Raw genomic sequence first — 16,486 nt, 5'->3', positions numbered from 1 at the left:
AAAAGTACTGTATCACTAGCCCCAAGGGCAAAGAAATCTAGAAAAAAATTCTAGTTCTGCATATCTAAGCGAAATTCTAATATTCAGCAGCAGTATAAAACGAGATGTGTACTTAAAACTTAAATGCCCCAGAAAGTGTCTATACTGATGAAAGACTTCACATATATAATATACACAATATGACTGATTTGGACCCATCCTAGAATCAAAACCCTGGGGTTGCAAAATTCACAATTTTGGTACATCTATGGCAAGCCATTTTTACTATTTATTCAATAAAGGATTATATCTCTTTAACTTGAAGAGATATTTCTTCAACTTTGAGAGATGTCTCTTCAAGTTAAAGAGATATCTCTTCACTGATGCAAGATATATTTCTTAAAGTTAAAGAGATATCTCTTTCAGAAAATGTAATAGAGATATCTCTTTGATTTAAGAGATATCTCTTAAAGTTAAAGACATGACCTTATTAAATCAACTGCAATGGTTACTCCCATATACGACATTTTGTACAATGTAATAAGTGCACTTGATCAAATTGGCTAAACATGTAGAGGAGGTTGTCTCTACTGTGTTGAACAGTAGATTTGTTTGACAAAGTAAATAAAAAACAGTATATATGTATAAGATGTTTGTTTCTTTCATTCATACACGTGTGCACATCGAAAGCTGAAAATCTTGCATCTCGTCATGCACTTCCAACTCTAAGTGCCATGTAACACAATTTTGGCGCTTCCACTCTAGGGAGCATTCCGTGCACATTTAGATTAATTTTTTAAAATTAAGAGAGATCTCTCTTTCAGTTAGAGAGATATCTCTTTTGAACTCAGATATCTTTTCTGATTTAGGAGATATCTTGAAAGAGATACCACTAACTTAAAGAGAGGTGTCTTTCTCTTAAAGACATATCTCCCTAAGTGAAAGAGATTTCTCTCCGAGTGAAAAAAATATCTCTTAAACTAAGAGAGATATATCTCTAATATAGAGATGTCTCTTACTATAAAGAGATATCTCTAAAATTTAAGAGACATCTCTTAAGGTTCAGAGATATCTCTTAACCTTTTAAGAGATATCTCTAAGTCTTTAAAGTGTGATATCTCTTTAAATTAGAGCGATATCTCTCATTAAGATATCCATTTACTATTTATTTGAAAAAGGGATATGCCTTTAACATTGAGAGATATCTCTTTAACTTTGTGAAATATATCTTTAACTTTGAGAGATTAAAGTTAAAGAGATATCTCTTTCAGAAAATGTAATAGAGATACATGTATCTCTTTAACTTTAGAGATATCTCTTAAAGACATTACCTTAATGAATTGACTACAATGGTTACTTCCGTATTAGCTACCGAAATGTAGTTCTCTGAAAAAATATTGTGACAGAACAATATTTTTAGGTCACCTGAGTAAACTACTGCAATTGGTCTGCGTCCGGTGTTGTCCGTTGTCTGTTAACAACTTCTTCTCAGAAACTATTGGGCCAATCTTGACCAAATTTGGTATGTAGCATTTGTAGGTGAAGGAGACCGGAAATTGTAAATTTCATGACACCCCCCCCCCCCCCTACAAGGCCTTAATTTTGGGGAGAAAACTGTAAAATTGATGTATTTCTTTAAAAATCTTCTTTACTCCTCGACATCTAGCAGAGAAAGTTAGTATATAGTGATGATGAGCAAGGAAGCTTCTACCAAAATTGTAAATTTCATGATCCCCGGGTAAGGGATTCTGACCCCAGGGTGCGGCCAAACTTGGTATATATAGTGTGTAAAACAAATAACATCTCCTTTAGTGCTATTGATACTAATTGAAACTAAATGGATATTTAGAAAGAGCAGGGAGTCCTTTACTACAAATGTAAATTTGATGATCCCAGGGGTAGGGGTTTTGGTATCAGGGTGGGGCCAAAATGGTCAGTTATTAAATGTGTGAACAATTGTATGAAGCATCTTTGGAATAAGGGGGACATCAATTGTATTTCAGGACTCCTGCACCCCTGGGGCGGGGCAAAAACTGCCCAAAATTGACAAATTTTAAAAAATATTCTCTACAACCGCACGTGTAAGAAAAACTACAGGTAAATGCATAGTGATGTAGAGCAGGAAGGCTTCTACCAAACTTGTAAATTTCATGATCCCCAGGGTAGGGGTTCTGACCCCATGGCAGAGCCAAACTTACTATATAGTGTTTATGTGTAAAACACCTATACACCATCTTCTTTAGTACTAATGATATGAAATTGAAACTAAATGGATATTTAAAAAGCAGGTAGTTCTTTACTACAAATGTAAATTTGATGATCCCAGGGATAGGGGTTTTGGTATCAGGGTGGGGCCAAAATGGTTAGTTATTAAATGTGTGAACAATAGACATTTTTAACTTCTTAATCCTTGCCACATGCACATCGTCCATGCCCTTACAAATATTCTGTAAAATAAGAAGGTCCTCACTTGAAAACTGTAGAAGGAAAAATAAAATACAAATCATGTACTCTAAATGCAATATTTCCTCATAACATAAAACTGGTATTACTTAGAACCAGGTCCAATAGAGTCATGGGGTCTTCAGAAATGATAAAAGGATGATGAGATCTACAAATTGGTATCAAGGTCATTTGACTCCAGTGACCTTGACCCCTGACCTTGAACATACAAACTGGTATAACTCTAAAACCAAGACTAAGAGTGACATGGGATCTTCAGAAATAGCAAGAGGATGACAGGACCTACGAACTAGTATTAAGGTCATGTGACTCCAGTGACCTTGATCTTTAAACACAAAACTGGTACTATTTAAGAACCAGGTCTGATAGAGACATATGGTCTTCAGAAAGGATGATGAGATCTACAAATTGGTATCAAGGTCAAATGACTCCAGTGACCTTGACTTTGAAAATACAAACTTGTATAATTTTTTAACTGGAATTGATAGAGACATGGGACCTTCAGAAATGATAAGAAGAAGATAAGATCTACAAACTAGTATCAAGGTCAAATGGCTATAGTGACCTCTGACCTTAGAACATAAAACTGGTATTACTTAAGAACCAGGTCTGATAGAGATATGGGATCTTCGGAAATAATAAAAAGGATGATGTGATCTATAAAGTGGTATCAAGGTCAAGTGACTCCAGTGATCTTGACCTCTGACCCTAAACATAAGTATGGTATAACTTTAGAACTGGGGATGATAGAGACATGGAATCTTCAGAAATGATAAAAGGGTGTAGTGACCTACAATCTAGTATCTCCATTGACCTTGATTATAAAAACTTGTATAACTTTAGAACCAGGATTGATAGAAACATGGGATAATCAAAAATGATGAAAGGATGTTGGAATCTACAAACTAAGATCAAAAATGATAATAGGACTTACAAACTAAGATCAAGGTCAAGTGACACCAGTTTTACAAGAGGAAAAAAAAGGGGGGATTTGTTTTCGAAAAACTCAAAGCCTTCGTGATTTAGATCTTTTAAATGAAGTTAAAATTGGCATGGATTTTGTCAAGGTAGGAAAATAGTAGTACTCAGAAAAAGCCACTTTTATACAGCCAGTACTTCGTTTTGGAGACTTTATAATCGGGTAGATTATATTCATTTCTCTCATATCTGCGTATGTAAGATACAGATATTCTATGAAAGAAAGGTATGTAAGATATTTCTATCTTTCATATCACGTGACGTTTATCTTACATATCCCGTGACGTCATAATCAATACACAACTAGCTTGCAACTTATCTCGCCTCGATTGACGAACACTAGCGTCTGCAAAGCTCTTGTACAAAAAAATGGCAGATTGTAATGTCCCTGATAATCTCCAGGTGTATGTGACCGGACACAAAAATACACATTCCTTGAACAATTACCGCACACTCAACAACAGTCAAATTCCTCATGACATACACCTATGTCATCCTGTGCGTTATGCCAGTTCACAGAAACCCAGCCCACACGGTCTACTAGTTCTAGGCCTACCTCCACATTCACTCTGTCAATGTCTACTGTCCGTGTCTCAGGTGAAATAAGTGCCTTCAATGTCCATGAGACTCGAGTCCTTGCACGCGTGGAAAACGAAAGCCTAGCCATGCCAATATCCACCAACAAAAACCACAAGTTGGAATCTCTCTTCACACACTCGTCATTAAACTGCTCAATTAATATCAATAGCAATGCTCCTCTAAGAAAAAAAACGTGCAGTTGTGGATTCATATTCTGATTAGGTCTGTCAAAATGTTTCGCGCTGATGGACTGTCGAGTTACGTCACGCATCACCCTGATTATTGATTTATTCAAAGAGGAATAACTCTAATACAATTCACTTATACACTCGTCGGCCGATTTTTTGACGGCAACGTAGTTGCCAAAATGAGGGTCATAGAATTCGATTCTGGTGTTATTTTTAATGTACAGCGAAAAATTAATTAATTGGAAATTTCTCAAAATGGCGTCGCTAGGCACAAGGAAAACAGAAAACTCTATAAATATGAGAGAAATATACTCTCTTATGAGTTGCCATGAAATATTAAGGTGATTCCACCCTCGGGGTTGCAAAAAAGCGGTAAAACCCTCGGCAAAGCCTCAGGTTTCACAGATTTTTTGCAACCCTCGGGTGGAATCACCTTATATTTCATGGCTACTCATAAGAGAGTCTTATAATCTTGTTTTATGTACTACATCAGTGATTTTTCAACATTTTTCAAAAGTCATATGGCTTTCAAATTGGGAAAAATTGTCAACATTTTCATCAAATTGGGAAAACCTAGACATTATTGTAAATATGCTAAATATATCATATCAAACACAAATTGATGTCATTCTTCTTTTATTTTACATATTTAATTTTCTTTTCTTTAATCTCTTAAAATTTTCCACTATTCTTTCTAATCATCTAGAATTGATGCGTCTTTGTCATGTTGTACATAAACTATTCACATTGAACTTATTTTTTGACAAATACGTTTTTCGGCAGTTTTTATTATTGAGAAAAGTGCAAGTTAAATTGGGGGAAAAATTAGTAATTTTTGGGTGGGGAAATGTCCGATATTTGGACCTAAAATGGATCTTTAAAAATCACTGTACATGGCATATGTAATGTAGATCTGCAATCACTTATCAAAGTGTCCTCATCAACACCCTTGGACTGCTGCTGATTTTCTACAATCATTAATGGACACCATACTCCTGGGATGGAGAAAGGAAGTCCACAGGTATAGCGCATTATAACCAACTTCTCATCCAGTTTTACTCAGGATTCAAGATTTGTCTGTGATGGCATCAAATAATCTTCTAACCAATTGGCAAACATCATTTGCTAGTTCCTTTAAGAAAGAAATACTCATCTTCATCTCTGACATGCATAGGATATACATGTATTTCAAGCTCAATAAGATATTTAAAAAAAAAAAATCTCTGATACTACATGTATATACATGTACTTGACTCAGGGAGTAGAGACAACAGAAAAGTTTGACGGTGAGGGCTTATTCTGAATGTATTGAGGAATATCAGTCATGGAAGTAGTGGTTTTTGTTCATTTTTTTTTTGCAGAATTACATTAAAAGTATTAAGATGATGTTGTGAGAAACGAAATTTAATTTATAATTATTTTATTTACAAAAAGTGGCAGCCTATTTTAGCCCTCTCCCAAAGTAATAAAATACGAAATTTGCTAAAGGTAAGACTGCTAATTTGATTTTTTGGTCTGAGAACTGCCAACAAGCAATTTAATTTTGCGAGATTTATTTAAGAACTTAAGGGATGGAATGAATTTACTTAAGTATTGGTGATTTGTGACCATTGAACACTCACAAATTCTGGAATTGTCAAAGAAAAGTTTCACATACCTCACTATGGCACTGAAAGACGAAACACTGAAACACTTCTCTGTTGACCTGTAGCTGTCCGATCTTGACAGCAATGTTAGGCCGGCCAAACCCGTCCTCATACTGTACCACCTCCGCTATAGTGTGCAGAGGATGTCTCTGTAGAACCTCCTAAACAACAAAATACACCAAAAACTCAATATCGTCAGCAGACATCCAGAAATACTGCCTTATACTTACATTCCAACATGAAAATTTGAAAATGTACACGCAAAATGAACACTATAACATTAAACAACCACATTGCTCACCTAAATCACTTTGGCCCAGCCATTGTTCAGCTGCTGTGATTTTAAAAAGAATTTTTAGCAATCTATATTCCCATAAAAATTGTTGACCCCATATTGTGACCCCAACCTAGCCCCAAATGATTATGTCATAACTGAAAATGAATTCACACAACACAGATATGCGTCAACACCAATATGACTAACATGACCTTGCTGTTCTTGTTAAAACAAAGGTCACAAGGTCATACATCATGGTATGAAATGAAAGATCTTGCCTTAAAATTTATATACAAAAGATGAAAGATCAATCTTAAATAGTTCAGGATATATTGATTAGGTCAGCTTTTTAAAAAGTAGGTCAAGGTCACAGAGTTAAAAACAATTGTATCACAAGGTTTTGTCTTATACAATCTCTATACAAAATATGAAAGCCCTACCTTGAATAGTTCCGAAGATAATTTACAGGTTACATTCTCTTACAAGTAGGTTTAACTATAAGGTCACAAGGTAAAAGGTCATGGTGTGAAATGAAAGATCTTGCCATAAGAAATCTATATACAAAATATGAAAGATCTATCTTAAATAGTTCAGGAGTTATTAAAAGGTCAGATTATGGAAAAATAACTCCAAGATCAAGGTCACAAGTTCAAACTTCATGGAATAGCAAGGTCTTGCCACAGAGAATCTATATACAAAATAGGAAAGTCCTACCTCGAATAGTTCAGGAGATAGTGAATAGGTCAGGGTTTTTTAAAGGTAGGTCAAACTCCCAGGTCAAAAGATCAAACACATTGTGTCACAAGGTCTTGCCATAGAGAATATATATACAAAATATGAAAGCCCTACCTAAAATAGCTCCAGATATATTAAATAGATTACCTTTTCTTAAAAAGTACAAATGTAGGTCAAACTTTTGAGTTCAAGGTCACAAAGTAAAAAAAAAAACATTATATGAAATGAAAGGTCTAGTTATATGAAGTATCTATACTAAATATGAAAGACCTACCTTAAATGTTCAGGAAATATTAAATAGGTCAAATTTTCATTAAATTTTGGTCACAAGATCACACACTATTGCATCACATGAAAGGTCTTGCTGTAAAGAGTGTATATAAAAAATATGAAAGCCTAGTTTATACAGTTCAAAAAGATATTTTTTTTCTCTAAATTCCTAAATATCAGTAAATGTAAAACTTGGGTCCCCTATTGTGGTCCCATCCTACCCACTGTGACCGTGATCTGAACCAACTTGAATATATACTCTTATGTCAGGAAGTTTTCATGTAAATCTCCTCTTTTCTGATTTCCCTATATATTTGCATGCAAAACTTTGATTCCCTATTGTGGCCCCACCCTATCCCCAGGGGCCATGATTTTAGCAAATTTGAATCCTCTCTATGTTAGGATGCTTTCAAGTAAATTTAAACCTTTCTGGCCCAGTGGTTCTTGAGAAAAATTTTAAATGACCACTTCCTATTTTTGCCTTTTTTGTGATTATCTCCCCTTTGAAGAGGGAATGACCCTTAATTTAAATAAACTTGAATCCCCTTCACCCATGGGTGTTGTGTACCAAGGTTTAGTTGAAATTGGCCTTGTGGCTCTGAAGATGAGATTTTCCTATATCAGCATATTAAACTCTGATCCCCTACTTTGGCCCCACCCTACCCCTGGGGGCCATGATCTTAACAAAGTTGAATCTACTTTATATCAGGAAGTTTGATTGAAATTGGCCAAGTAGTTCTAGAGAAGAAGATGAAAAGGTGAAAAGTTTATGGACAGTTGGACAGACGACAGACAAAATGTGATCAGGGTTGTTCAATTTCAGCTCAGGTGAGCTAACAAGAGCTCCTCAAAATAATGCAGCCTGTAGAGTGTCTACAAACTCTGCATTACACACACACTCACTGACACATGAATTATGCAGCCTGTAGAGTGTCTACAAACTCTGCATTACACACACACTCACTGACACATGAATTATGCAGCCTGTAGAGTGTCTACAAACTCTGCATTACACACACACTCACTGACACATGAATTATGCAGCCTGTAGAGTGTCTACAAACTCTGCATTACACACACACTCACTGACACATGAATTATGCAGCCTGTAGAGTGTCTACAAACTCAGCATTACACACACACACACACACACACACTCACACACACATGAATAATGCAGCCTGTAGAGTGTCTACAAACTCAGCATTACACACACAAACACACACACACTCACACACACATGAATAATGCAGCCTGTTGAGTGTCTACAAACTCAGCATTACACACACACACACATGAATAATGCAGCCTGTTGAGTGTCTACAAACTCAGCATTACACACACACACACACACACTCACACACACACATGAATAATGCAGCCTGTTGAGTGTCTACAAACTCAGCATTACACACACACACACTGACACATGAATTATGCAGCCTGTTGAGTGTCTACAAACTCAGCATTACACACACACACACTGACACATGAATAATGCAGCCTGTAGAGTGTCTACAAACTCAGCATTCCACACACACACACACACTCAAACACACATGAACGGCCCAGTTACTATATCCCTCTCACATCGAGTTGAATAACATTCAGATCCAACGAATTTTACTTTGGCTGTTTCAAATTTTTTTAAAATTGTTTACACATTGTAAGTGTCACATTTTCTATAATCTAATGTAGATTCTCTTCATTTCTTTCCATTGATTTTTCGTTTTTAAACGTAAAAAAGCGTTCAGTATCTATGAAGGCTATGTCTATGAATAAAATACATTACTTAACCACCGAGTTTCACCTGAAAATAAGAGTACCGCAAACAGTACAATATACGCCCGTCGGACAGTGAAATTCAACCTGGAAGCATACTATACACTCTGAATTGATACAACACACATTCTGAATAGAAAAGCCTTAAAGTGGGTCATGGTGCACCAATCCATCTGACATGTGAACTGATTATGTATTTCTCTGAGAGGGAGGTTGTAACAAAATGTTGTTGCAATATCTATTCATGATGATTTAATAGTCCCTAAAGTAGGTCACAGTGCACCAATTAAGTTGAAATGTTTGAACTGTGAACTGCTTATGTATTTCTTTGAGAGGGAATTTGTGACAAAATTTCAAAGCAATACCTGTGACCATACCAAAAAAAACCCCTGGAAAACTGTTTGATGTAATTCTACCCCTAAAATAGGTCATAGTACACCAATCCAGCTGAAATGCTAATTGCACTTGTATTCCTCTGAGAGGAAGTCTTTGACTAAATATCAGGGCAATATCTGTATTTGAAATGAAAAAAAGAAGCCTGGAAAACTGTTTGACCTATTCTTAGCCCAAAAGTAGGTCAAGGATGAACAAATCTAGCTGAAATGCAAACTGAACTTGTATTTCTTTAAAAGGAAGCCTTTGACTAAATATCAGGGCAATATCTGTATCTGTAATGGAAAAAAAACGCAGACAACTGCTTGACCTAATTTTAACCCAAAAGTAGGTCAAGGATGGACCAATCCAGCTGAAATGCAAACTGAACTTTTATTCCTCCAAGAGGCCTGTGACTAGATTTCAAGGCAATATCTGTATCCATAATGAAAAAAATCCCGGAAAACTGTTTGACCTACTTTAATCCTTACGTAGGTCATGGACGGATGGGCCAATCTAGCTGAAATGCAAACTACACTTATATTCCTATGAGAGGAAGCTTATGTGTAAATTTCAGGGCAATATCTGTATCTGTAACAAAAAAAAGTCTGGAAAACTGTTTGACCTACTTATAGCCCTAAAGTAGGTCAAGAACGGACCAATCCATCTGAAATGCAAACTCACTCTTACACTTCTTGAGGGAGACATTGTGACCAAATTTCAAAGTTGTACATGCATCTGTTACAGAAAAAAGTCTGGAAAACATAATATCGGACGGACAGCCAGACAGGCACGGACAGCGCCATAACATAATATGTCCCGTCTAATGACGGGCATATGAAAAAATCTATTGTGATATATAATATACACCCCTTTCTCACACCAAAAAGTTCTTGAAAAAAAAGTGCATATTGTATTCAGCAACATACAGTAATACATGATCTGTTCTCCTGATTTTCTCTCTGTTTGACCCATGTTATTATATATATGTAAATACATTTCATGTAACTCATGTACCATTCCATGATTTGAGTGAAATAAACTGAACTGAACCTAAAGATCTTATCAATAATTGAACAGGAATAGATGACGTTTGATTTGGTTTAATGTGTCCTCTTGATGTAACAAAATGTTCAATGTAAAAACCACATACACATAACAAATTAATTTGGAGTAGTTTGACAAAATAAATGGTTATTCATTGCTATTAATAATTTTTTAAAAATATATAACGTTTTTCAGACCGTTACGACCACTGTATCTTCATTGGGTGAAAAGATCAGGACTTTTGAGAGTGAAGTATGTGAAGTTAAACGGACCGTGTCGTCTGTGGAAACTAGTGCCCAGTGTATGAGCGAACTGTTTGAAGAAGTTAAAAATAAGGCAGATCAGGATCTGAAATCTATTAGAAGTGACACAAATAAAGCCCTGCTTCATGGAACATATTTCTCTAACCCCTACTCGAAAGGAGTTGAAATTAAGAGCAATTAATTAATTAACATTCAGTTTGGTATTAAAGTTAATGATTAATTACTAATGGATTCTACTTTGCTTTCAAAAAAATATCATAAGGAAAATTGCAACGCTTTTTCAAATATATGAGTTGAAAATGTAGGTGGGAATCCAGAGTTAGCATGCATAGTTCTTTACAAGACTTTCTGTGATCAAACAGCCATGGGTAGGTGGGAGGGGAATGGACTCGGGTAGGTGGGAGGGGAATGGACTCGGGTAGGTGGGAGGGGAATGGACTCGAGTATGTGGGAGGGGAATGGACTCGAGTATGTGGGAGGGGAATGGACTTGAGTATGTGGGAGGGGAAAGGACACGGGTAGGTGGGAGGGGAATGGATTTGGGTAGGTGGGAGGGGAATGGACTCAGGTAGGTGGGAGGGGAATGGACACCAGTGGTTGGGAGGGGAATGGACTCGGGTAGGTGGGAGGAGAATGGATTCGGGTAGGAATTGGGACCGTGGTTTAAGACGATGTACGATGTAGTTACCTTGGTTCTTTTATTTTGGACTTGAATTCCATGACGGGAGACAGTGAGGAAAACTTGGTCTTTCTCTCCTACTGATATGGGAATATCACCTGCTATCTGTAGAAAAAGACAAGCCATCATAGATACATATATTTACCATGTATATTTGTAGATTTTGCATTGTTTATTTTGTTTAAAAAACAACAAATCTTTTGTACATGTTGATCAAAGAACAATTTTTTTCCAGGTCTATAGTTAATTTGTACGCTGTAACATTACATGCCAATTTTTATTGTAATCAAATCAGCTATCTAAACAAGATGTGATTGCAAAACACATATCTCTTCAAATGTTTCAGGTGCAAAAAAGATGTGTAATATGTAATATTGTACATGTTAATGTAGGCTTTTTACCTGTGCCTCTTCCAGCCTGTCTATGAGCTGAGCCTCTGTGTCCCTTTTATGCGAGTTTCCTATTGCTATTTTTTCTATATTTCCTAGATAGAAAACATCAAATGTCTTCTTTTGCATCAAAACATTTTCCTTTTCTTTAAGTTTCATGGTATTCTCATTTATCCCTGTCTAAAAACAAAAGACAAAAGAGGATTAATGGCAAATTTTGTTTATTTAGGGAATGTTCAAAAGAATACTGATCATGTAAAGATAAGAGTTTAGATTTGACTGAAAGGACTCTCAAATTTTTAAAGGCTGAAACAGGTCCCAATCTCAATGTAAAACAGAGTACTGAAACAGGTCCCAATCCCAATGTAAAACAGAGTACTGAAACAGGTCCCAATCCCGATGTAAAACAGAGTACTGAAACAGGTCCCAATCCCGATGTAAAACAGAGTACTGAAACAGGTCCCAATCCCGATGTACAGCAGAGTACTGAAACAGGTCCCAATCCCGATGTAAAACAGAGTACTGAAACAAGTCCCAATCCCGATGTAAAACAGAGTACTGAAACAGGTCCCAATCCCGATGTAAAACAGAGTACTGAAACAGGTCCCAATCTTGATGTAAAACAGAGTACTGAAACAGGTCCCAATCCCGATGTACAGCAGAGTACTGAAACAGGTCCCAATCCCGATGTAAAACAGAGTACTGAAACAGGTCCCAATCCCGATGTAAAACAGAGTACTGAAACAGGTCCCAATCCCGATGTACAGCAGAGTACTGAAACAGGTCCCAATCCCGATGTAAAACAGAGTACTGAAACAGGTCCCAATCCCGATGTACAGCAGAGTACTGAAACAGGTCCCAATCCCGATGTAAAACAGAGTACTGAAACAGGTCCCAATCCCGATGTAAAACAGAGTACTGAAACAGGTCCCAATCCCGATGTACAGCAGAGTACTGAAACAGGTCCCAATCCCGATGTAAAACAGAGTACTGAAACAAGTCCCAATCCCGATGTAAAACAGAGTACTGAAACAGGTCCCAATCCCGATGTAAAACAGAGTACTGAAACAGGTCCCAATCTTGATGTAAAACAGAGTACTGAAACAGGTCCCAATCCCGATGTACAGCAGAGTACTGAAACAGGTCCCAATCCCGATGTAAAACAGAGTACTGAAACAGGTCCCAATCCCGATGTAAAACAGAGTACTGAAACAGGTCCCAATCCCGATGTACAGCAGAGTACTGAAACAGGTCCCAATCCCGATGTAAAACAGAGTACTGAAACAGGTCCCAATCCCGATGTAAAACAGAGTACTGATACAGGTCCCAATCCCGATGTACAGCAGAGTACTGAAACAGGTCCCAATCCCGATGTAAAACAGAGTACTGAAACAGGTCCCAATCCCGATGTAAAACAGAGTACTGAAACAGGTCCCAATCCCGATGTACAGCAGAGTACTGAAACAGGTCCCAATCCCGATGTAAAACAAAGTACTGATACAGGTCCCAATCCCGATGTAAAACAAAGTACTGAAACGGGTCCCAATCCCGATGTACAGCAGAGTACTGAAACAGGTCCCAATCCCGATGTAAAACAGAGTACTGAAACAGGTCCAAATCCCGATGTACAGCAGAGTACTGAATGGCAGAAGTACTAACATGTGAATGCTAACATTTACAGGAAATATGGTAACATTAACAAGGTGTGATCTATGGAATGTCAAATCAACATGAACTCAAATAATATTGAAGATATCTTTAATTATTTGAAGATATTGTCAATTCATTTGATGCGTAAAACAATTCAATTAAAGATCTATTAAAATAATTAATGATATCTTCCATTCTGAATAACTTAATTGTTGATAGCATTAATTATTCTGCTGAATTGACGACTGTTATAATTGAATTGTTGCTCACGTCAAATGAATTGATCAGTCGGTGAGCTCAGTGGTAGAGCATTTGCTTAATAACCAGGAGGTCATGAGTTCGAGCCTCGCTCATGCCATTGCCGCATCGGTAGCGATTGCTCCTTCCCTAAACGCTCGACATTTAAAAGTGAGAATCAGGGGTCATTCGGATATGACTTTAAAAATGGAGGTCCCTTACCGTGGCAGGTGTTGGCATGATAAAGAACCCTCACTGCTATGGCCATGAGCACTAAGCATAGGTCTAAATTTGTGGTACTTCACCTACAGGTGGTGACGTCTCAATATGAGTGAAAAATTCTCAACAGGACGTAAAAAACAATCAATCAAATGAATTGATGATATCAACAATTGAATTGATGCGCACTACAATATTCAATTGAAGAGGCACTAATTCAATTAATGCCTACATCAATTCAATTAATGCATGCAATAATTGAATCATTCCTCTATTCAACCATAGAATAAGAGGCCAGAGAGGCAGGCTTTACTTGGGCTCAGCTGAAAAATGCAGCCCAAAACAGTACGTTGGAGAGGTGTGGTTGCGGCCCTATGCTCTCCACGGACTGAACAGGAATAAGTCAAATCTATTCCGCTAAAGTAATGATATCATTCGTTCAATTGATGCAACAATAATTCTTTTAAAGAGAGCAACTATATAATTAGAGATATCTTCAATTCAACATATCCACAAATGAATTCACAATGTCTCTAATTGAATTGCTGCTTTTTTAAAAGAATTGATGCTATTATTAATTCCTCATACAGAAGTGTTGTAAATAAAAATAAAATTATCTTCAACTGAATTCAAGAGATCATCAAATAATTTTTACCAAACTCCAAATTAAATTTTGCAAGCAATAATTCCACCACAGTGATGCGCACAATCAACAGAATTAATGAGAGCAATAAATGAGTTGATGCGCACATCAAATCAATTGTTGCTCTCATCAATTGAATCAATGTGCGCATCGAATCAATATGGAATATTGGAACTATTATTTTGTCTCCAATTCCTTCGTGGTTTTAATGTTTAGTACATGTATGTCCAACAAAATCTAGATTTCTGCGTTATCTTGGGCAACTTTTCAGTAGTATATGTAAATACATACAGATATTTTGTGAGTTTAGTCACTTAGCACTTAGCATCATTTTTGGAGGGGGTGGGGGGTGGGGGACAGAGAAAAAGTTGCCTTCATATTCATGGTGGCAAATCATGCGACTTCGGCATAATCTATTACCCAGAAAAATGGCAAGGGAACAAATCTATACTAAAATGATAGTTCTATGTGCGATAGAAGTAGAGAACATTGACACAGATTTTGGGCAGTCGGTTCCCTGAGCTAGAAAGGGATAAAGATCCTTGGTTCATGTCTTCAAGGGTATGAAGAAATTTAATATTTAAGGAGGAAGGAATGTGGTCGTCAGATGGGATCAATTGCCGGTGGCTGGTTGGCTCAGTTGGTAGAGCACCTAGCTAAAGATTCAGGGGGGTCTGTGTTTGTATCCTAGTCTGGTCCACTGTATTTTCTGTCTTCTTGTTACAGATCCAAGTAAAAACACCTCTGGAGGTAGATTCATAGGTTCTAAAATCTGGATTCGGTTTCACAATCTCTATATGACCAAACATTCCCAGATTAGGGTTTGATGTATTCAAGATGAAATTTGTTTGTATCTACATATAACAGCATTTTAAAGCTAAAATCAAGAGGGAAATTGTTTGTAATTGAAAGAAATATTATAGAAATTTAAATTAATTGTCAGAATGAGAAATTATCACACAAAATCGAGAAATGACTGAGGAAATTACTTTTCTATTAGCTCTTGGAATGAACTTTCAAATGTTGGCGACCATGGCATTTGTCTAAAATAAATATAGCTAATTAGTAAGAGGATCAAAGATTAGCATTGAGGTTTATGGGCAATGAATTGGTACTCTTTTTCCTATATGAAATACGAAGGCACTTGTTTCGACTTCATAAGCTTTAATAGAATGCTAAATATCATATCTTACGAAGCCTTAGTTAAACAGGTTGAGAACACTTCCCCTGCAGCGAGATATTCTTGGGAAAATGCGATTATCCCTCTCTAGTAAGAATAAATATATCCCGTACAACCGAGAAAAACACCCGTGGAGCATATCTCTTATATGTTCAAGTGAAAAGAAGAAAAAGCGCTAAAATGTCTGATACTTCTGTAAATATATTAATCAAAACAAAAACACTCACGATGTGCATTGAATTTAAGACTGCATCCCTCTTACGCAGCAACTTTGATATGCAATTTCTTAACTGTGTTGTCAATTTCATAAAACAATTTGCATCAAGTTGAGTGTGCGTCGCACTTATTCAGCATTGCACGGGATTCGCCACTATTTTCAATAAAGACGCCAAAACATCTGTTTATAGTAATGTTTAGTTTTTCGCTTAAGAGGGATAATAGCGTTTTAGCGAGAATATATCGCTATAGAGGAAGCGGTCCCAATTGCGCAACCTGATAAATACAACAGTGTTCAAACAAGCGCCCTTGATAAAACATCGTGGTTTTCTTCATAGAACTCGATCACTACACAAACCTTGAGACTTTTGGTATCATAAAAAGTCTTAAAAGACAGAACTTCATTCTTATAATACATACTTACGCTTAATTTTAAATTCTTTCTTGGAAACATATCAAAATCAGCTCTACTTTCTCTTTATCATGTTAGTAAATTCGATCACGGTTAAACATTAGAATTCCGGATTGATTTTATAGCTTCAGTCTTATGTCAAACCTAATATATAAACATAAAATGGTGAAAATAATGAACATTGTTTGATCTCATAACTCCTAAAAGCAATACAAATCATTCATAAATATCTACAGAAGAATGAAACTGAAAATATGATCTTTCATGTCATGTGGTTGTTTT

General features: G+C 36.5%; 1 protein-coding gene across 3 annotated transcripts; it reads right to left on the bottom strand.

Annotated features, from left to right (window-relative positions):
- Positions 1-4,806: 4,806 nt before the first annotated feature.
- LOC125671494 (integrin beta-1-binding protein 1-like) lies at positions 4,807-16,343 on the bottom strand. Of its 3 annotated transcripts, none has more exons than XM_048907253.2 (5): positions 16,217-16,343; positions 11,660-11,827; positions 11,268-11,363; positions 5,845-5,994; positions 4,807-5,319 (listed from the first exon to the last, which is right to left on the bottom strand). In XM_048907253.2, the coding sequence occupies exons 1-5, from the start codon at positions 16,244-16,246 to the stop codon at positions 5,254-5,256; spliced, it is 510 nt and encodes a 169-aa protein (XP_048763210.1). In that variant the 5' UTR covers positions 16,247-16,343; the 3' UTR covers positions 4,807-5,253. The 3 variants fall into 3 exon arrangements, with proteins under 3 accessions (XP_048763210.1, XP_048763212.2, XP_048763211.1); XM_048907255.2 differs by having other exon boundaries at positions 16,151-16,225; XM_048907254.2 differs by lacking the exon at positions 16,217-16,343 and adding an exon at positions 15,386-15,500.
- Between the last annotated feature and the right edge of the window lie 143 nt (positions 16,344-16,486).

Source organism: Ostrea edulis, chromosome 4, assembly GCF_947568905.1.
Source record: "Ostrea edulis chromosome 4, xbOstEdul1.1, whole genome shotgun sequence".
Taxonomy (NCBI): Eukaryota; Metazoa; Mollusca; class Bivalvia; order Ostreida; family Ostreidae; genus Ostrea; species Ostrea edulis.
This window is presented reverse-complemented; position numbering and strand designations above follow the sequence as displayed.

Bases quoted from the DNA above. Each gene is read 5' to 3' on its own strand.
- LOC125671494 (XM_048907255.2), bottom strand. From the start codon at position 16,210: ATGTATTATAAGAATGAAGTTCTGTCTTTTAAGACTTTTTATGATACC. The intron at 11,364-11,659 runs GTAAAAAGCCTA...CTTTTTCTACAG, and splicing joins ACAGGCTGGAAGAGGCACAG to ATAGCAGGTGATATTCCCAT. The intron at 5,320-5,844 runs GTATGTGAAACT...TCTTTCTTAAAG, and splicing joins TCTTTCAGTGCCATAGTGAG to GAACTAGCAAATGATGTTTG.